The following is a 21,748-nucleotide window of genomic DNA, read 5'->3' as shown; positions in this document are numbered from 1 at the left end:
GAGGACCAGTTTCTTGCGTTGGGCGAGTTCCTTGGGAGGTGATCGCCCTTGGACGATGGCTGTCTCCACCACCGAGTTGGGCACCGTTTGCGAACCCGTCGCCAACCCATGGTTTCGGGCGAGCGCCTTTAGTTCAGCGAGCATGTTTCTGGGCAACATGTTGTCTGCATGGAACGAAAATGCATGGGTTAAATCAAGGAAAACAAATAAGTGCATAAGGTAATAAACAGCAAAGCAGATGGTATTTGCAGGAAAGGTAAAACCAAAGTCTTGCGCATAACGCACAAGACACCCAGAAACAGCTAAACAGAAGCAGTATCAAAGCAATAGTTTAATGTCCTAACCTATTCGAATTTCTAGCTGATCTTCATAGAATTCGAAGCATATCAAGGTGGTGGTAAGGAAAGTTATATTGGCGTCCGCCACCTTTTTCCAGAAGAGACAGAGGTCTCTGTCCAATGCTCCCATGCTATCAGGACTTCTGGGCCTCCTGAAGCAGCTCTTGAACTCCTTCTTCCCCTTGTCCACCCAGTACAAGGGGAAGCCATCGAGAAGGGAGGTGTCCTTGTCGTTCGCACGCACTTGGACGAACTTCCCCTTCCAGTCCTTGTAGGATTGCTGGAAGATGGCAAAGATGAACCTCCCAGCAATCGCGTTCAAGCTGACCCATAGGCGGTCTCCTGGGTGCTTGGCTTCGAAGAGGAATAAGAACATGTCCACCGACGCGGGCAACCCCAGGTGGTCGCACATCACTTGAAAAGCTCGAACAAACGCCCAGCTGTTGGGGTGGAGCTGGACGGCAGCAATGTTGAGCTCGGTAAGAAGTTCCCTCTCGAATCGGGTGAAAGGGAACCTGAGCTTGACCTTCTTGAATAAAGTCGTATAGACAAAGCAGAAGGGCCCGTCGGCGCTTACTTTGTCATCAGCACAAACAGGCAGATCGGGGGGGCAAGGCAGCACCATCATCTTCTCGTCGTGCTCCTTGTGAAACGATTGATAGATCTCGTCCCCCTTGGTCAGCCGCAAAACTGCTCCCGCAGTGTTCACAGAGGATGTCTCCCTCAGGAGGGTCGAGTTGGCCCAGGGATACAAAGTTTTGAAGTCAGGCAGGGGAACGGGGGCTCCTCCAGCGTTAGGTGGAGTCGCCTGGGCCAGGACAGGTTGGGAAGACGCAGGCCTCTCAGCCTGCGAAGATGAAGCGCCACGAACTTGTGTTGGGTCGTGTGCTTGTGAAGGAAGGTTTCGTGCTGAAGGAGGAGGGTTCGGGGTAATCTTTGTGCGAGTCATGGTAGCAGCTGCAAAGGAAGAAGAAAGGAAAAATGATCAGGGGGTTACAGAGGCTGACTCGATCATAGAAGGAAGGTGAAAAACGAACGAATGTAGGTTCGTTGCGACGATTGACGAAGCCCTAAGTTACGCAGAAGGATAAATGGAAAAACAACCCACAGCGTATGCACCAAGCAGTTACAGGATGATGCGAATCGGTTAAAATGCAAGGAAAACCAGCAGAGGAAGGAAAGTAGGTACCTTTTGATGATCAGAAAGACGATGAAGGTTGATGGTGATTCAGAATGCTGGAGAGCGCTGAGAGTTTTTCGCAGAAGGAAGTTAGAGCGTTCGTGAATGCGAGGGAAAGTGATGGAACAGTGTTGAGTGGAAATGGGTTTAAGGGTTTTTTCGAAATGGGTTTAGGAAGCGCAAACGGTAACTGAAGAGAGCCGTTGATGAAGCCACGCGTCAAGCGATGAGTGAGGGGTTTGGTGGAACGTCAGAGCAGCAGAAGGTACAACCGCTTGGAATTCTGCGTTAGTGCCACGTAGACCGGTGTTGATGTGACTCTTTCAGTCTTTTCGCTAGACAAGTCTTCGCTTAAGACTGGGGGGGCTTGTGTACCGCCCTGGTGGTCGGGAGTGATGACGTGGCATCCTGCTACAGTATGGGCGTGTTAGCAAGGCGCCAGGTTGGCAAGAGGGAAGGAAGTCGGGGGGCTCGTGTAGTCGCCAGTTGTTAAATTGGCGTGTTCCGATTTCCAGCTTACCAGAGTCGGCGGTCACCAGGTTAAAGATGAAGTCGCCAGATGTAGACCCAGGCGACCAAGCAGTCGGAGATCGCCAGAGCAAGCGCATCGCCAAAGATGAAGGAGAAGCAGATTATGAAGGCGGCCGGCGAGACCACAGGGAAGGTGCATGAGAACACCCTAACTCGCCAGTTCCAGTAGAGATCGCACTCCCAAGTTAGCTATGCACTGGGCAGTACCATGCATAAGTAACTTAGCCAAAATGAGAGTAGAAGCAGCGCCAAGTCAAGGAGGCTCCAGATGATGGCACGTGTACGACTGGATGCGAGCCACGTGTCCAGGTCTGTAACTGCCAGGAGAGAGAAAACAGCCAGGTATATAAGAGTTCTCAACAAACTTTCTGAGGTACGCACGTTCAGTTCATACTCTTTACGCTTGCGAGTGATAGAGCTGACTGTGAGAGAGGATTTGCACGGTTCTTGTTCTCTTAGTATTTGGTGATACCGTCACTGACTTGAGCGTTGGAGTGCGATCGGCCGCAGCGGCGCCGTTCTGTTTCTTTGCAGGTTCTTGAGGTGGATCCCGAAGAGGAACGGAGGTGAGAAGCGGTGCACACGTCGATCCTTTGACGAGGCAGTTTCCAGCGTTCCGGTCAACAGGCAGGATCAAATTGGTTAGGAAATTATTAAATGAGGTGACTTATCTCCCTGGTAAGATTCCAAGCTTAGGTGTCTCGAAGCTCGTACAATTCAGATGGGGCAACCTCTTCTCAGTAAGATTCTGAGTTCGGGTACCCTGAATTGGTTTAAGATTGTTTGGTTGAGGGTAGATAAGCTGACCTACCTCGGTATCGAAGAATTGACTTGGTGTGTAAGCCAATACCCAAGTCAGATACTCTAAGGCGAAAGAAATTACTTCCTTGGTAAGATTCCAAGTTTATGCGTCTCGAAGCCTGTATAATTTAGATGGGACAACCTCTTCTCGGTAAGATTATGAGTCTAAGCACCCAGAATTGACTTGAGACTGTTTGGCGGCTGAGGGCAGGTAAGTCGACCTACCTCAGCATCGAAGAGTTGACTTGGTGTGTAAGCCAACACCCAACTCAGATACTCTAAGTGAAAGAGTTTACTTGGTAAGGTTATGAGTTCAGGCACTCCGAAGTTGTGATTTTTAAGGCTAGGTAAAGTGACCTGTCTTGGTGGAATACTCAAGCAGGCGTTATGTGCAGATTGTTTTCAGATATGACGACCTTTTCTTGGTAAGATTCCAAGTCTAGGTGTTCTGAAGTTCACGGTGATTCAGAAGGGACGACTCTTTCTCTGTAAGATTCTGAGTTTAGGTGTCCTGAACCACGTTTAGCTGTAACTAAGACTGTTTGGCTAAAGACAGATAAAACGACCTCACCCAGTCAGAATACCTGAGTAGGCGCTCTGGGAGAATTGTTCATCTATGGGTAGGTAATACAACCCACCTCAGCGTTGGTGAAACAACCCGAGCTCGAGCGCTCTGCAAATGAAAGATGAGATTAACCATATGGGGTAGTAACGCACCGCGAAGGCAATTGTTTAAGAGTTGATTTGGTGTGTAAGCCAACGCCTAAGTCAGATACTCTAAGAAAAAGAAACTCAATAAAGAGTAGACTTGATTGTTGAAAATGGATGATGCTCATTGAAGACAATATATGTGTTTGACGTAGCAAAGTGTGTGTCTTGCTTTGAAGCTTGTAAAATTGTATTTGGATGGTCTTGTATATAGGTTAGAGTGCGTTTAAGGTAGCTTTTTTCATTGTGACCCACCTTATAACCCTAATCAAGGTGATAAGATCAAGCACAATGTTATCTTAATGTTTTTCTCATGTCTTTTTCTCAAAATATGCTTTACTGCAAAAAAAATGAATTTGTTATTCCTTAAAAGAATAGATTTTTTTTTTTAAACTGGTGCCTTGTTTTTAAAAGGTTTTTCATAGCTTTGTTTTTGCACCAAGAAGCTTGACTCAGTCTCTTATGGTATCAAAATATTGAGCTGCAACAGTTGAAAATCTCTCTTTGCCTTTTGTGAAAACAAACTTTGTTCTTTTTATAACATCTCTTTAATTGTTTTTTGAAAGTTTGTTATAAATTGTTTCTTATATAAAGAGATACATATCTTTCTTGAAAAGAATGTTGAGCAATCAAGTTTTAAACAGAGATTAAAAGTTTTCAGTGACTTGAAAAGGATTTGCACATGTTCTTGAAAGAGTTTTCAAAAGAAATAAAGGTGTGCTTGTTCTTGTGTGTCCTAAGCTTGGTGGAGGTGTTATCACTAGTGTTCTGCAATCCGTTCTATTGGTCTTTTCAGTTTCCTGCATTCTCTTTTCAGGTGTTTTCAATTCCATCATTCTTATCCTTGTAATAGTGGTTGTAAGACACTTCTTGATAGTGTTTCTTGAAGTGTTGGTTCTGCTGAAATAATGTTTTTTCAGCTAGGTATGCCTTGTTCTTGTAGGGTTCAAGAACTTTAGGTTATGTATATGATTTGTACTGTTTTTAGTGGATTTCACCTTGGGAAATGTGAGACTGGATGTAGCTCATTTGAGTGAACCAGTATAAACGTGTGGTGTTCAATCTCTCTTAATCTCTGCACTCATTTATAGTTTCTTGTGTTGATTTGACAGAAAATAAACCTGTTCAATTAAAATTGAATATGTTCTTTCTGGGTTTGTCAACTTTTTGTTTTCATCTGTGCATATTAATATGATACATTGTTTGCTGCTTAATTATCTTAATATATGGAAATCATATAATTGAAACATTGTCTTGATAAACTAAGCAGAAAATTGAATCTGTTCTTTTCAAGATAAATCAATTCTTTTGCCCTGTATTGTTAAAACTCAAATCTGTTTGAAAATTTTATAAGCTCAATTCAGCGCCCTAAACCCTAAACACCCACTCATCCAAGAATATGAGCTTTTCAGGATGCAACCTGAAGAAAACATTGTTGATGTACATAAGCGGTTTACCCACATTGTAAACCATCTTACTGCACTTGGAAAGGTGTTTGACAAAGAAGAACTCAATATAAAAATGCTGAAGTGCCTTGATAGGAGCTGGCAACCTAAAATTACTGCAATTTCAGAAAGTAAAGATTTGTCTAAGCTATCCACTACTGCATTGTTTGGAAAATTAATGGAGCACGAGCTAGAGCTTAAAAGGTAAAAAGAGCAAGAGACAGTGGAAAGGAAAACTAAAGGACTTGTTTTAAAAACAAGTGTACAGAATGATAGCGGTGAAGAAGCAGAGAATGCTGAACATGATGAAACATTGAGTCTACTCACAAGAAAGTTCAACAGATTTCTAAAGAAGAAAGGCAGAGATGAGACTCAACAAAAGAAGAGGTATCCTAAACCAAATTAGTCTAATTCCTCTAACTACACTTGTTTTGGTTGTGGTAAAATAGGTCACATAAAGATTGATTGTCCAAACAGTCAAACAAAAGAAAAACCAACCAACAAGAAGGTTGAAAGAATGGTATAGGCCAAATGGCTTCTAAAGGAAAGGTACTAATCACTGTTGGACCCTAGACTAAGAAGGGTACCATGAGTATTATTTTGTTTTGTTTTGCAGAAAAACAAGAAAAACCAATGGTATTTGGATAGTGGATGCTCAAAGCATATGACTAGTGACCTAACTCGGTTTACTTGTCTAAAACTCAAGACAGAGGGGCATGTCACTTATGGAGATAATAACCGTGGAAGAATCTTAGGGAGAGGAAATGTTGGAACTAGAAGTTCAACCACAATTGAAAATGTTTTGTATGTGGAAGGACTAAGACATAGTATCCTAAGTATCAGCCAATTATGTGACAAAGGGTACAAGGTAAATTTCAAAGCAAATGGGTGCACAATCTCACATGACTCTTCTGGTAAGGTACTATTCATAGGTAAAAGAGTAAACAATATATATCTCTTGGATATCTTGGAAAATGATTATGAAAATGAATTCCTTTTGTCAAAAAGTGATGAGTCTTGTTGTGGCATAGAAGGTTAGCTCACATTCATACAAATCATTTGAATAAATTGAAATCCAAGGATCTTGTTTCAGGTTTGCCTAATATAAAATTTTAGGATAATAGACTATGTGATGCATGTGTAAAAGGTAAACAAACAAGAACATCTTTTAAATCAAAGGACATGATTTCTACTAAGAAACCCTTGGATGTGCTTCATATGGATCTGTTTGGACCGTCTAGAATTGCTAGTTTGGCAGGAAATTTCTATGCATTGGTTATTGTTGATGATTATTCTAGATATTCATGGACTCCCTTTCTTGCTTACAAAAATGATGCATATAAGGCTTTTAAGAAATTGGCAAAAGTTCTACAAAATGAAAATGGATGTTGTGTAAAATCTATTCGTAGTGATCATGGGGGAGAGTTTCAAAATGCCATGTTTGAAAGGTTTTGTGAAAAACATGGGATATCACATACTTTTTTAGCCCCTATGACTCCCCAACAGAATGGTGTTGTTGAGAGGAAAAATAGATCACTAGAAGAACTTGTTAGGACTATGTTGAATGAATCTAAGCTACCTAAATATTTATGGACAAATGCAGTTTATACTGCTGGTTATGTGCTAAATAGAACATTAATTAGGCCTATCCTTAAGAAAACACCATATGAGATGTATAAGGGAAGAAAACCTTGTGTAGGTCATCTTAGAGTGTTTGAATGTAAGTGTTTTATTCTGAATAATGGAAAATATAATTTAGGTAAGTTTGATGGAAAATCTGATGAAAGAATTCATATTGGCTATGCTTTGAATGGACATGCTTATCAGATTTTCAATAAACGGTTTCTAATTGTGGAAGAGTCTATGCATGTAATGTTTGATGAATCTGATAATTACATGCCAAAACCTGTTTCAGATGACTTGGAATGTGATGATTTAAGAACTGTTCTGCATAAAAATGATTTGATTGATATAGATGTAAATGATTCACATGCTATCAAAAAAGAGGGTGGTCCTTCTAAGCATGCAGGTTTTGTTTAACAAGATCAAGAGACCTGATCCTTGCTCAAGTGATCAGTTAACGCTTAAGCAAGCTAAAACGTTCTTTGTGGCCAGGGGGTATGAGTCATCCATAGGTTAGCTCTACCAGAGCATCGTGATTTCCCATACTAAGTTGGTGCATTGCGTTTATTGTTATTCTGACAGTTGGTTATATTATTGCTAGGTGGTAAGTTTATACTAGTCAAGTTTCATCAAGACAAGTAATGAGATATGCATTGTTAACATACTAGTCGAAGTTTTTCAAAGCTAAAAGAGTTAAATAAGCAAATAAAAATGCTAGCATAATACATATGTGTCCTTAAAAAAGTTTAAGATTGTTTAGAGTTCCACAAAGCGCAGCATGTTACATAAGGGACGCTACTCTTCCACGAGTTGCCGATCCACCACTGTCTTGACTAGGCCAAGTTGGGAAAAGTCCATCCCAGGATAGATTTCTGAGGCCTCGGCGACAGCGTCTTCAAAGTTCGCCAAGTATGAGTTGGCAGCATCGTTGGTGAGGGCTTCTCTTTCCTTAACCAACTCTTCGTCCTTCTGAGCCAGTTCCTTCTTAAGCTTATCCACCTCATCCAGAAGCGTCACATTCTTATCAAATAAGTCTAAGGCCTCCTTGTACTTTTCAGTAAGGAGAACCTTAGCTTCTTGTTGTGATTGTTGGAGTTCCTCTTGAAGCTTCGTCGTCTTTTGCTGGAAGTTTCCAACTTCTTGAAGGAGCTCAGTAACCTCGAGGGACTTCTTCTCAGCCGACCCCTTCCACCCTCTTAGTTTGGAAAGGGCTAAGCAACTCGTAGCATGTGCTTGCCCCCAGCTGGCTCATGACCTCCCCCACCAAGCGATCCTCCTCGGTGTTGATCAACTTTTCCTTGGCTTTGTTAGGCAGAAGGACCTTCTTGAGGAAGGAAAGAACGTCCAAGCTAGGGTCCCACAACCCCTCTTCCTGGACACTTGTGCCTTCACCTTCTTGCACCACTACCATGTCACAAGGTCGGGTGGGCTTGGTAGAGGAGCCTGCTAAGAAGAGCATGCCCGTTTGAGACAGTTTGCTCGGAAGGTTCAGTTGTGGTCTTTTGCCTCCTTTTGAAGACCGGCCCAGAGTAGGTCTTCTCGTCATCAGTAGGGGTTGGGGTGGAGTTGACAACGACCTTGAGCTTGAGATCCTGAGCTGAGGGCGCTTGAGCAACTGCTCTCATATTCTTGGCCCTTTCTGCCAGATCCTTCTTGTTGATTCAGGTCAACATATTGTCTGTAACAAAGACATGGAAAAAAAAACTAGCAACAACAAGAGAACGAAAGATACCAATGTACACTTTTAGTACTCTTGGGAGAACTCTTGGCTTATGAGGGTGGTCATGTAAAAAACTACCTTTAAGCTGGAGAAAAAATGGTACACTTCATGGTCCCGATGCGACATGCTTTCCAGGCACCGAACACCCTGGAAGGTCGGTTTCTTGGTCCAGTACAAGGGAAATCCATCTAGAAGAGTTGGGTCCCTCTTGTTGTAGTGTATCTTCATAAATTTACCCTTGAAACCTTTATAAGATTGCTGGAAGAGCGATAGCAATGCTCTCCCAGCCACTCCGTTGAATGAAACCCACAGTTGGCGGCCTAAACCCTTGGCCTCAAAGAAATACAAGAAAACTTCCACAGATGGCAGAAGGCCAAACTGTGCGTAAAGAAAGAATGGAGAAACCCCAAACGAATGTCCAACTATTTGGATGTAGCTGGGTTGTGGTGACATTGATTTCGGTGAGAAGCTCTTTTTCGAAGTTAAACAAGGGTAAGAAAAGGAGAATCTTTTTAAAAATAGTGGCATAAAAACAACAAAATGGACCATTAGGGTCCGAGGACTCATCACAACAAACTGGCTCGTTCTATCTACATGGAACTAACCTAAGGGTTCTATCATGCTCCCTACCAAAAAGAAACTTTTTTGGGCGCTCGCTTTTCAAAAAGTCACCATTTGTTCGTGTGAAGTATATATCGAGACTTCTTCTAAGAGGTTCTCTGGTGCCCAGGGGTACATAGCTTGGTAATCCATCATACAGAGTATCTACAAATGCAAACAACAAGCAAATGCAGACACACATTCAAGCACACATTCAGGCAAAGAAAACCACACGCAAAGTTGCATTTCAGATTCAAAGCAAAAACAAGACGAGCACAAGCAGAAAAGATCAAGTCAAACAGACCCAGTCCAGGCAGTATGATCACAACAGATATTCCAAATAGGCTATCATACGAACAACAGGGTAATGGTTCGGGTAAAAGAAAATACCTTGGTTGACAAAGCAATTGAAGGCGAGGAGGTTTCCCAGATTGAGGAGGAGGTGCAAAGAGTTTGGGAGAGTTGGAAGCTTCATGAAAGTGAAAGAAATGAAACAGTAAGAGGCAAGTGTTTTCGAACGGTAACTTAAGCAAATGAGGGAAAAGCAAGCGACTGCGCCTTTCCATTGTCGATGAAGAGACCACATGTACACTCCCAGTTAAGTATGGTGAAATGTCACCTCAGAAATGCTTCGTGCGTTGTGCCATGTTTTCCCATTGTGAGATTGACACGTAAGACACTGGTGCACGCGAGTAGTTTTTTTGCTTAAGCAAACTGAGCTCGAGCCTGGGGGGCTTGTGTACTAGACCAAAGCGCTCAGAACTCAGCACTTGGTGGTCAGACCTTGACACATGGCACAGACAGGTCAGCTCGGCTCTTGGGCCAAAATAGTAGGCCATGTAATTGGGCCCCAGTTGTATGAGTAAGTCCATTTTTGTATAATTAAGGTAACCCTTCGCACGTAAGACCTAGGTGACTAATAAAGGGTAATTGTGGACCTAGGGGTGCGCTTAGTGTGTATGGGGTCTAGGTCAAGTAAGTGCTTTTCTTTTAAACCTAAGCCCATGTTTTAGGACACGTAGAGGTTAGGTTGCATGTATAATGAAAATTAGCGTAGCACCACGGAGAGGGTGCCTACGGAAGCATAATGGACCCCTGATGTTGGTACATGAGTTGGTGTCCTAGTGGTTATTCTGTTATTATTTTATGCACTCCCTGGAGGAAAGATTATGTTCTGCTACAACACCGAGAGAGTGTGCCCCTAAACAAAATATTTGCCTGTTGAGTATGCTTTCAGTTGAGATTAGATTCTTGTGATGGAAAACTGTTACAAGAGGTAAGTTATAAAAAGGGCTTGAGACCCTAGGTAAAGGTACGCAGTTTCTAAGATTGAAACTTATTACTTCTTAATTCTTATAAGCCATGTACTGACTTGATCGTCGGAGTGCAATCAACAGGTAGGACCCCCTCTGTTTCAACAAAGCTACGTTCAAGAGCAACAAGAGATAGGACAGATTCGTGAAGAGACAGATTGAGCTAGATCTTGTCATCAGACTCAACCAGTGAGCAAGTCAACTGGCAAGAACAACTATTTTGTTCTTAACATTCTGGATATCCATGTCCGTAACACAAATAATACATTTATAGATCTGCTCGTCCAGAACTGATACGTGACTTCTGAATATCACCATCCATAGTCTTATCGAGCCACCCAACAATGACTTCTGGATGCCAAGACTTGAAGACCTTTATTTTATCTTCTGGATGTGAATATCCGGAATCTACACTAAATGCTTCCAAATATCTACATCCGTAAGCCACTTTTTTGACACCGATATCCAAAAACACCATTACACCATTGCCACTACATCACCACCACAACAAATGACTATACAATCACCACCTCCACTCAAAACACCTCCACCACAGTAAATAAACTCCTTTGCAAAATTTTTTTTTTAATAAAAATGATAATAATTTAAAATTTTAAATAAATTAAATAACATTAATTTATATTAATGAGAGTTTGTTCAAAATATCATATTCATTTGATATTAATATTAGTTAAGTCCAATATAAAGCCGATATTCACCTCTTAAGAATTTAAGATAAAAAAAACTTAAATTTTTAATTTTATGTATTTGTACTCAGAGTCCAACCACATCACGTGCTTACATAATTATCAAACGATTTACAATTTGTCTCTTGCTCAAGCACGCAGATTACTTGCTAGATTCTTTTTTTTTATTCATTTCTGAAAGGTACCACTTTCCAAAAGTTTTATAAAAACTTTTTATTTAAAACAAAAATCAACTTTAATTTATATTTTGAAATTTGTTTTACATAATTAGAGACACTCACAAGTACTGGACAATTATTTTTGAAAGAGGTTTGTGATTGATAACGGGATAGATTTTTTAAGCTTACGTGACTGATAAGTATTTAAAAAAATATTTAATTAAATTTAAAATTTGAAATGCTCTAATATAAATCACTTGTTAAGTGTATAACAGAATGAACTCTAACTGGGTAACTACATGAGTATTCTTATATATACCCATATGCAGTATGTAATATATACATTTTACTGATATAATATTTAATATGAATCTTTTTCTCTCTCATGTGCTTGCTTGACCTTATATGGTATCAAGAGCTCTTTGTTTTTCTTTTTCATCATGTCTTCCGCTACATCCACAGTTTCTTCTTCTTCTTTCTCTTCTTCCCCTTCCCCTCACTTCTTTACCACACCGATCTCTTTGAAATTGTCTGAAGAAAATTTTCTGTTGTGGAAGCAACAGGTTCTTGCAACCACCGATGGGTTACTTCTTTCTCATTTTCTTGATGGATCTCGCGTCCTTTCCTCTGTTCTTCCACCTGCCACTGAGGGTTCCTCCCCGTGCGTCAATCTTGAGTTTACTCGGTACAAACAACAAGATAGTTTGCTCGTGGCTTGGATGTTAGCCTCCATGACCACACCATTCCTACCAAGATGGCGGGTCTTCACTCCTCTGCTGAGATTTGGGATGTTCTTCAAACCTATTCTGCTGGCAACACACGTGCACAGATCAAGAAGTTCAAATTGCGTCTCAAAAACCCCAAGAATGAGCGCTTTGTTTCCACCTATCTCTTGGATATCAAGAACACAGTTGATCTACTTGTTGCCATAGGAGTCCCGGTTTCTGTTGAAGATCATGTTGAAACAATATTAGATGGTCTTTCTGTTGATTTTGATCCTTTTATTGCATCCATAATGTCCCGAAAATAGGCGTACACTATCAATGAAATCGAAGCCCTGTTATTAGCCCAAGAAGAACGTTTTGCTAAACATCATCAGATTGATCATCTCACTATTCCTCCCACTGCTGATGTTGCTACTTGGACCCCTACGCATTCCATCAATGGCAAATCTCAACGCAAGCCTGGTGTCTCTCGTGGCTTCATGCATGCTTCTTTGAATCAAAGACGCCATTCCAACTACAGACCCCCGCATACTGACTCTTGGATCTCACTTCGGCCCGTCTGTCAAATCTGCAAAAAGCATGGTCACTCTACTGATGTTTTCTGGCAACGATATACTCCTTCCTCGTCTACCAATATGAATGCCAATTTTTCCTCTTTCTCTTCTCAAGATTGTGTTCCCAACGATGCGTCCATACTAGGTGCCCCTTCCTCTATGGATGATCCTCTATGGTATCCGGATAGTGGTGCTACTCATCACATCACCAACTCCTCTTTTGTTTATTCAGATAAACAACACTATGCAGGTTCCGAAACGGTTAAGATGGGTAATGGAAAAGGTTTGTGCATTTCTCATATTGGTTATGCTTTTGTTTCCTCTACTACTCATAGTATATCTCTTTGTTTGAACGATCTTTTGCTCGTGCCTGACATCACAAAAAACCTTCTAAGTGTCTCAAAATTCTCTCGTGATAACAATGTTTTCTTTATATTTTATCCTCACTACGAAGCAAGTCCTTCTTCAAGGAACTCTTAAAGATGGCCTGTATACTTTTCCTGGCTTAAAGTCTTCCTCACACTACTCTGCTAATTCTCTTTCTTTCACTGGAAATAGTGCTACTATCAACCTTTGGCATCAACGCTTTGGTCTTTGTCATTTTAAATCCTTAAAGCAAATTCTTTCGTCTTGTAATATCTCTGTAAAACCAGATCTTCATTTTTGTGCTGCCTGTGCGCGTGCTAAGTGTCATCAGTTTCCATATCCCACTACTTTAACTGCTTATACTAGTCCCTTACAGCCTGTATATACTGATATTTGGGGACCAGCTTCTGCGCATGCTTCTAATGGAGCAAGATATTATGTGTCTTTTCTTGATGCTTTTACCAAATTTACATGGATTTATGTTCTGCATACCAAGTCTCAGGTTTCGCAAGCTTTCAAAAAGTTTAAAGTTCTGGTTGAAAACCAAACTGGCCATAAAATCTGTAATTTGCAAACTAATAATGCACGTGAATTTCTTGCCTTAACTCCTTTTCTTCAACAACATGGTATACATCACCGTCTAACGTGCCCTTACACGCACCAACAAAATGGTTTTGTGGAAAGAAAGTACTGTCATATTGTGGATATGGGTTTAGCTTTGCTTGCCCACGCTAACCTTCCCTTAAAATTTTGGGCTGAGGCTTTTATTTCTTCTGTTCATATCATTAATGTTCTTCCCTCTCCTATTTTACAAGGGGACACACCTCATCATAAACTCTTTCACACCACACCTCGCTCACTTTAAGGTTTTTGGTTGCACTTGTTATCCTAACCTTCGCCCCTATAACACACGTAAATTTGCATTTCGTTCTCATTGTTGTTTGTTCCTTGGCTATAGTATTCACCATGCTGGTTATATTTGCCTAACTACAGATGGCAAAACTATTATTTCTCGCAATAACCCACTTTCCCTATAATGCACAAACGCATCCCTTTGCTGTTTCTTCAGGTGATACCTTGCCTATTGTTCCTTCTACTCCTTCTCTCACCGTTGTGCCGTTTCATGCTCCTTCTGCTGCCACTGCACCGATCCCTGCCTCCACCACGGCCAACGTCCATCTGATGGTCACTCGTGCAAAAGTTGGTACTCACAAACCAAAGGTGTATCTCACTTCTCTCCCTGACGTTCCTCATATTTCTTCTTCTGTTAAAACTGCTCTTGTTTCCCCGCTTTGGTCCACTACTATGCAAGATGAATATAATGCTTTGCTTTCTAACAACACTTGGACCTTAACTACTCTCCCTCCCAATGCATCGCTGGTTGGGTGCAAATGGGTCTTTAAAACTAAGCTAAATGCAGACGGCTCGTTTCATCGGTGTAAAGCTTGTCTGGTGGCCAAAGGTTCTCATCAAACGCACGGACTTGACTATGCTGAGACCTTTAGCCCTGTGGTTCGTCACACTACCATACGCCTTGTGCTCGCCCATGCTGTTACTTCAGGATGGCCTGTTCGTCAAGTTGATGTTAACAATGCATTCCTTAACGGTGATCTAAGTGAATGCGTTTACATGTAACAACCACCTGGATTCGTTTATGCAAATCCACATCTTGTATGTCAGCTTCACAAAGCTATCTCTGAGTTGAAACAAGCCCCTCGCTCCTAGTTTCTCAAGCTAAGTCATACATTACATACTTCACACCTACTAAGAGTGATACCTCCTTATTTGTTCGTTTTACTCCTTCACACACTCTTCTTGTTCTTGTTTATGTAAATGACATTCTCATTACTGGGTTGTCTCTCTCTGCCAACACTACGCTCATTTCCAGCCTCAATTCCTGCTTTGCCTTGAAAGACCTTGGTGATCTACATCATTTTCTGGGGATCCAAGTTACACGTACTTTCGTGAGCTTCTTCATAAAACCACCATGGTCTCCTCCAATTTGCAACCTACACCAATGATCTCCACTGTTCGTCTCCAACAAAACTCGTCCATTGCCTTTCATGATCCTACTCTCTATCGGTCAGTCGTTGGTACTCTCCAGTATCTTCTTATCACTCGTCCTGAACTCTCCTACTCGGTCAACAAAGTTGCTCAGTTCATGCATGCTCCCCAAAATCATCACTGGCAAGCTGTTAAGCGTATCCTACGCAATCTTGCAGGCACTGTTCATCATGGTCTTCTTCTTCACCGTACCTCCATCTCGAAGTCCTCGCTTTTGCTGATGTAGACTGGGCTGCAGACTTTGATGATCGCAAGTCCACCACAGGGTTCTGTGTTTATCTTGGTTCCAACCTTATCGCTTGGTCCACCCACAAGTAGAAATGTGTTTCCCGCAGCAGCACTGAAGCTGAATATCGTGTCGTCGTTGCTGTCATAGCTGAACTTCTTTGGCTCCGGTTGCTTCTTCACGAACTTCACATACCCACATCCATTCCTAGAATTTATTCTAAAAATCTGGGTGTTGTTCTTCTTAGTGCTAATCCTGTAATGCATTCTAAATCTAAACACTTTGGGTTAGATCTCCACTTTGTTAGGGACAACAATCAAACTCAGCAAGTTCAGCTTTTCCTCATTCCAGCCTGCTACCAAGTTGTGGATCTGCTCACCAAGCCTGTGTCAGGAGCCACCTTTCTTCGGATTCGCAATAAACTCAAGGTTGCCCTTGTTTTAAACCATGAGTTTACCGGAGGGTGTTAAGCGTATAACAGAATGAACTCTAACTGTGTAACTACATGGGTATTCTTATATATACTATTATGTAGTATGTAATATATACATTTGACTGATATAATATTTGATATGAATCTTTTCCTCTCTCATGTGCTTGACTTAATATCATTTGAAAAATAAACGAATTATTATCTTTAATATAAGGATAATTTAATTATTTTGTAAACCTTAGCATTAATGTATTTTTTTTATCACTTCAACTCATTCATAAAATTTTCTCCTGTTTTTATTGATATTTTATTTTCTATTTTAATCAAACAATTTTTTACCTTTTATTCTATTTTCTATTTTATTTTTTATTTTCACTATTTTTCACTCACGAATAAAAAAAAACAAGGAAAAATCTTGCAGGATTCTCAAATGATGTTAGAGAGTAGAAAATGGGAAAAGAGAAAAAAAATTGAAAAGTATTTTTTTTTTTGGATCATGAGACAGAGAATAAAATGTATAGAAAAATAAATGAATAATTTAATTTATACGATAGAACAATAAATTAATATATTCAAAAAAGGATTAAGATGTTATTGTATTAGAAATAAAATATAATTATATGTTATGACATATTTAAATATCTACCTCAGATTCATTAAATAGTTAATCTGTATTAGATCTAAATACTCATTTTTAAATTAGTTGTTCATTATTTGATACTCATCTGTATCTATAATTTTGTAAAATAACTAGATATAAAAATCATTATTAAAAATATAAATTAAAACTAAAATAAATTTTCAAATTAAAAAATATTATAAAATCTTAGTAAATGAAAATCTTATATTTTGAACCTCTCTTCTATAATACATTTCTGACTCTAGATTTTCAGAACACATTTATACATTTCTGAATTTTTTTTCAAATATATTTTCAAATTTTATATTTCGATTTTTTTTTAAATGTATTTTTTACATTTTAAATTGTTTATAGAATGAGATTTTAATTTTCAAATTATATTTTTTAAATCTGAAATAGAAGATAATTTTGAAAATTTTAGAGAAGAATTTTCCACCATAATTTTTTATTCTTGGATCAATTAATTTTGTATCATTTTATATTAAATACCAAGTTTAAAGAAAAATAAACTTCTATCCAATTAATTCCACCAGTTTGAATTGGTTAAAAATTTTCAATTTCTTTTTCACAATTTGAAGCAATTCAACTTGATAAAAAAATGAAATGATCGGGTTTACAATTGTATAAAAAATTATTTTGAGAATAAAGAAAAATACATATTTCGTTTTTCTTAAAAGGAAAATAAACGATAGAGGTGATATTAGGTCAGAAGAATATTTAACTTCTATACTAGCAAAAGACAGAGTAAAGAAAAATTCACGATCTCCTAAAGGGAAATGTATTGAATAATTAGTATAATTACAGAATTAAAAAGAAAGTTTGTAGCAGAAAGGTGCTGCCCACTTCCTACATTAAGGGCTTCTCCTTCTTCCAGACAGGTAGGCACTGGGGGAGGTTGCACCACCTCAAACTCTCCAACTTTATTATATAATATATATACATAATTTATTTATGAATGAAAATTAAAATTATAAACATAATAGGAATCATAATTTTTTTATAATATATATATATATATATTTGACAATTTCGTAATAAAAATATAAAAAATCAATCTAAATAAAACCATAAAATATTAAAAATTAAAATTAAAATTAAAACTAACTATATTTAATTTAAGTAGTTATTTAATAAAAAAAATGAAAAGTTAAAATTATATATAGAACCATGTAAAAGTTGCTGCACACAGATTTCCTTTCTTGGTCTCTCACCACCATCCCGTGACATCATCATATACAAACATTTCATTTTTTATTTATTTTATTTTCTTCATAATACACTCTCTATCTCTTGATATTAGTGATATTAGCCTGTAAGAAAAAACAATTAGTTATTAGTAAACAATGCTAATATTTTCCGCCACATAGAAAAAAAGAAAAACTATGTTACGTATCCAAACGATTTTAATCTGAATATCATGAAGGATTCAGATTCAATGAATGGATGTAGTATAGTTATTATTTGAGTTTTGACAACAAGGAAGGGAGTGTTTAATGGCTACGAAATGTATTTATATTCAAAATTTTAAATGAAAAATCTATAAAAAAATGAAAGCTAAATAAATAAATAAAAGTTTGTTAAGGCCACTTTTTCATCCTGCAGTATCCGCAAAGGGTGAGAAGTTGGGGCTGCGATGTTGTTTTCAGACAGGGGTTCCATGACAAAGCAACGAGTCAATAATTGACAAGCGGGTATATAAATAATGGGGTTTGTGAAAGGAAGTGAAAGGAAGCGAAAGGAAGTGAAAGAAAGAGAGTGGTGTTTGTTTGAGTTGTGGTGGTTTTTGAAATGGCAGCGTCGCAATCAGAGAAGAAAGTGGTGGTGATAGGAATAGACGACAGAGAAGCGAGCACGTACGCCATCAGGTGGACCCTTGATCACTTCTTTCCGAGCCCAATCTTCAAGCTGGTTCTCGTCCATTCCAGGCCCGCCGCCTCCTCCGCTGTGGGCTTCACTGGGCCTAGTACGTTGGTTCTCTCTTGCTTCTCCCACTTTCTTTCTTAATTGAATTCAGAACCTGTTCCTTACTGTATGTAATGTAGGTGCCGGTGAAATATTTTCTATTCTGGATTCAGATTTGCAAAAGACTGCCACAAAAGTCATCGATTCCGCCAAACAACTTTGCATTGAAAAATCCGTAATTTCATTTTTAACCTTCTTCTATCACTCTGTTCAATTCGTTCTTGATCAGTTACCATCATTGGTATGATCGGATTATTTCTCAGGTACATGATGCCGCACTGGAAGTAGTGGAAGGTGATCCAAGAAATGTTCTTTGTATGGCTGTGGAAAAATACCATGCAGCAATATTGGTTGTCGGTAGTCATGGTCGTGGGGCTTTAAAAAGGTACAACCTTGGGTGATTGTAGTATAATGAACACTCTTTCTGAAAAAATAGGGTCTGCAATGAATAAAACGACTCAAGTTTTGGCGTTTTCAACAAAAGTTTATTTGCCAAGAACGAATCAAATGTAACTCTAACTAGTTCTGTCAACTTTTTTCTTGTAAATTGAAAATCTTGATCATATATGATATCAAGATTGGTTCAAATCATGGACATGTAATGGTTTGAAACTATCTATTAATTTTCTTTGTTATCTGTATGCTATTGAATATACTAAATTTGGTACTGGTAGCTGACTCTTTGTATGATTATTCAATGTTTTGCATTAATTGTTGCCAGAAGTGAACTTGAGTTCAAAACTTTTTCTTTTGCAGGGTGGTTTTAGGTAGTGTAAGTGACTTTTGTGCTCATCATGCTAATTGCACTGTGATGATCGTGAAGAAGCCAAAAATCAAACCCTGATCTACGTTGCCTGCGTCTATGTAGTACAACAATAAACATAATCCTTTCAGGCAAAGGAAAAATAATAATACTCACAAATTCGTAGCTATGCTTGTTCTATGGCTATGGCATACTTGTCACTATAGTTTAATACTTAAAGATACAGTTTACTTTTAAAGATGGAAGTCATGTAACCCTTTCGACTTTATTTTGTCCACAAAAAGTTGTTGAAGTAAATATGTTTCCATTACTTGTTTCTTGATCCCCATCTTCCCTTAAAAACAACATTTTACTGTGCTACTAACTTGAAAAATTTCTACGATCAAATTTTAAGTTTTGATCGCCGTCTCAATTTAAAAAATAAATAACATAAATTAGTTATACTTGTAATTTAGATTTTAACAGATAAATTTGCAAATTGTTACTACTCGTATTATTAGTTTTAGAATTTTAATCAAAATCTTTTTACTTTTGACATCCCAAAGTTGATAGCAAGAATGAACATTTTTAGTAAAATAAAATTGAAAATGGCTACTAGTTTTATGTGTTAATATTTTTTTCTTAAAGTATTTAGAAGGGAAATTATCTTAGGATTAGAGAGAAATATTGCCTACTAATTTGTTACTATTAATTTTCTTAGATAAGTTTGTTTTCGTTTCTGTGAGCTTTTCCATATACTTATCACTGAATTCATCTATGATGATGGAAATATTTTTATCTGTGGGAATTTTATTAAGACGTATAAGTATGAATAATTTCTTCTTGTAGATGGTGTTTCTGGATATGATGATATGTCGTCTCTTGGAAGTTGGAATTGGACCAAAACCAGGTGGCTTTATATTCTTTCGTAGTTTCCAAAAGAAAAAAAAAATAATCTATTCATTAATATTATTTTAAACTTTTACAGTTTCTTTTTACTGGATAGACTTTTACATTCTACCTTTCATTGACAATTTAAAAAGTATATAAAATAAGAAAATATTTTAACACTATATTGGTATGGGCGAGGCCGGTCCCTGGTCTCCCTGCCCGAGACCCTCCTGACTGCCCGAGACCAGATCAACCTGACCAAAATCAAAGGAAAGTTGGCCGAGACCTGAGAGACTTGGCCGGGATGACGAGGCCGACAACCTACCCGAGCGAGACCTTAGAAGGCCTAGCCGAGATGGCCAAGACCATGAGAACTTGGCTGAGGGCCGACAGACATCAGGTTAACTTGGTCGACGGCCGACCCCTGTCACCGTTAACGTTCAAACCAAGATCAGTAAAGCTAATTCATCATTAAGAATTAGGTAATGCAACCCTAAACGGTATCCACCTCGATAAACGGGCCCAACAAGGTAGGCCCATTAGAATAATATAAATAGCACGCATCCCAAGGAGTAAGGTATGTCATTTGTTACTGTTCACCTACCTGAGAGCTGACCACCCGCTTTACTGACTTGAGCGTTGGAGTGCCTTCGCAGGTACCCCCACCATCCGGTGTCCACCCGAGACCGAGCGTCGAAGGAGAAGCAGAAGGACGAGAAGAATCCCAGCTCACCACCCGGTCACCTGCCCGACCGAAGGAAGAAGAAGAAGACTTCAATAGTTTTCTAGGTCCCATCTCCCTAGCAGGAACAATTGGCGCCCACCGTGGGGCCGAGGGAAACTAGCTGAAGGAAAAAAGTAGATGGTCTCAACAAGAAGCATGGAAAGAATGATTGAAGTCGACCAAACAATGTTGTTGCTGTCTCTACAGTGGGAGATGGCCGAGATGAGAAGAAAAGCCGAGGAGGTTGCTCAGAAAAACGAGCAAGAGCTGCAAGTTCTCCGAAGGGAGAACGAGGAAATGAAGAAGAAGCTGGGGGAGGGAGGACCCTCTATCATACCGACGAACATCGTCGGCAAGTCCTACACCTCTCCCCCCAACCCGGATGTGGCCGAGGGGACGAGAGGCCGACCCCCTCCCCGGGAAACCGAGATGGGCGACGAGTCGTGCCTAATGAGGTCCACCCGGACGACCCTGACGGCCGACCCGAACCGCTGACATCCCTTTACCAACAACATCATTGAAGTCCCACTGCCTGAGAAGTGGAAGGGTTTCAACCGAGACCGGTATGACGGGTCGACCGACCCAGACGAGCATATGGAGGCCTACACCATCCATATGAGTCTCTACATCTCGGACGAGGCCATATTGTGCCGAGTGTTCCCCACTTCCTTGAAGGGTGCAACCTTCAGTTGGTTCACCAAACTCCCACCCAACTCCATCGATAGCTTTGCCACGCTCGTCGCTAAGTTTGAAACTCAGTTCGCGACCAGCCGGCCGCACCATCTGACCTCCATCGCCCTGGTAGGCATCCGCCAGGAGAATGGAGAGTCGTTGAGGACCTTTGTGGATAGGTTCAGTAAGGTCGCAATGAGCATCCGGAATCTGATCCCGGACGTTGCCATGCACCACATGCTGACGACCCTTCGTCCGGGGCCCTTTGCCGACAACCTGTGCATGCAACCGACCGACAGCCTGGACGAGCTGAGAAAGAGAGCTGCTAAGTACATGCAGCTGGAAGAGCTAAGAGAATTCCGTAACCAAGCCCGCGCCGAGGTCGGCGGAGAGAAAAACAAGGAAGAAAAAGACCGCCAGGGGCGGCCGAGTCAAAGAAATGACCGACGTCGGGAGAACCGAGACCGGCCAATCCGGTTCTTAAGATACACACCCCTGACTACCGAGAGAGGGAGGATTCTGGACGAGGCACTCAGCGTCGAGTTAATCCCTCCCCCAAGGAAGGTAGCTAGCCCAAATAATGTCGACCGGAGAAAGCAGTGCCAGTACCACCAAAATGCTGGAC

At 40.0% G+C, this 21,748-nt stretch overlaps 1 protein-coding gene across 1 annotated transcript; it reads left to right on the top strand.

Moving 5' to 3' along the window:
• Positions 1-17,735: 17,735 nt before the first annotated feature.
• On the top strand, positions 17,736-19,167 carry LOC137828891 (universal stress protein PHOS32-like). The gene is made up of 4 exons (XM_068635635.1): positions 17,736-18,095; positions 18,175-18,269; positions 18,358-18,479; positions 18,851-19,167. Exons 1-4 carry the CDS (start codon positions 17,921-17,923, stop codon positions 18,936-18,938), a joined length of 480 nt encoding a protein of 159 aa, XP_068491736.1. The 5' UTR covers positions 17,736-17,920; the 3' UTR covers positions 18,939-19,167.
• Positions 19,168-21,748: the final 2,581 nt, after the last annotated feature.

The sequence above is a fragment of the Phaseolus vulgaris genome, chromosome 7 (genome assembly GCF_000499845.2).
Source record: "Phaseolus vulgaris cultivar G19833 chromosome 7, P. vulgaris v2.0, whole genome shotgun sequence".
In the NCBI taxonomy this organism is placed as follows: Eukaryota; Viridiplantae; Streptophyta; class Magnoliopsida; order Fabales; family Fabaceae; genus Phaseolus; species Phaseolus vulgaris.
This window is presented reverse-complemented; position numbering and strand designations above follow the sequence as displayed.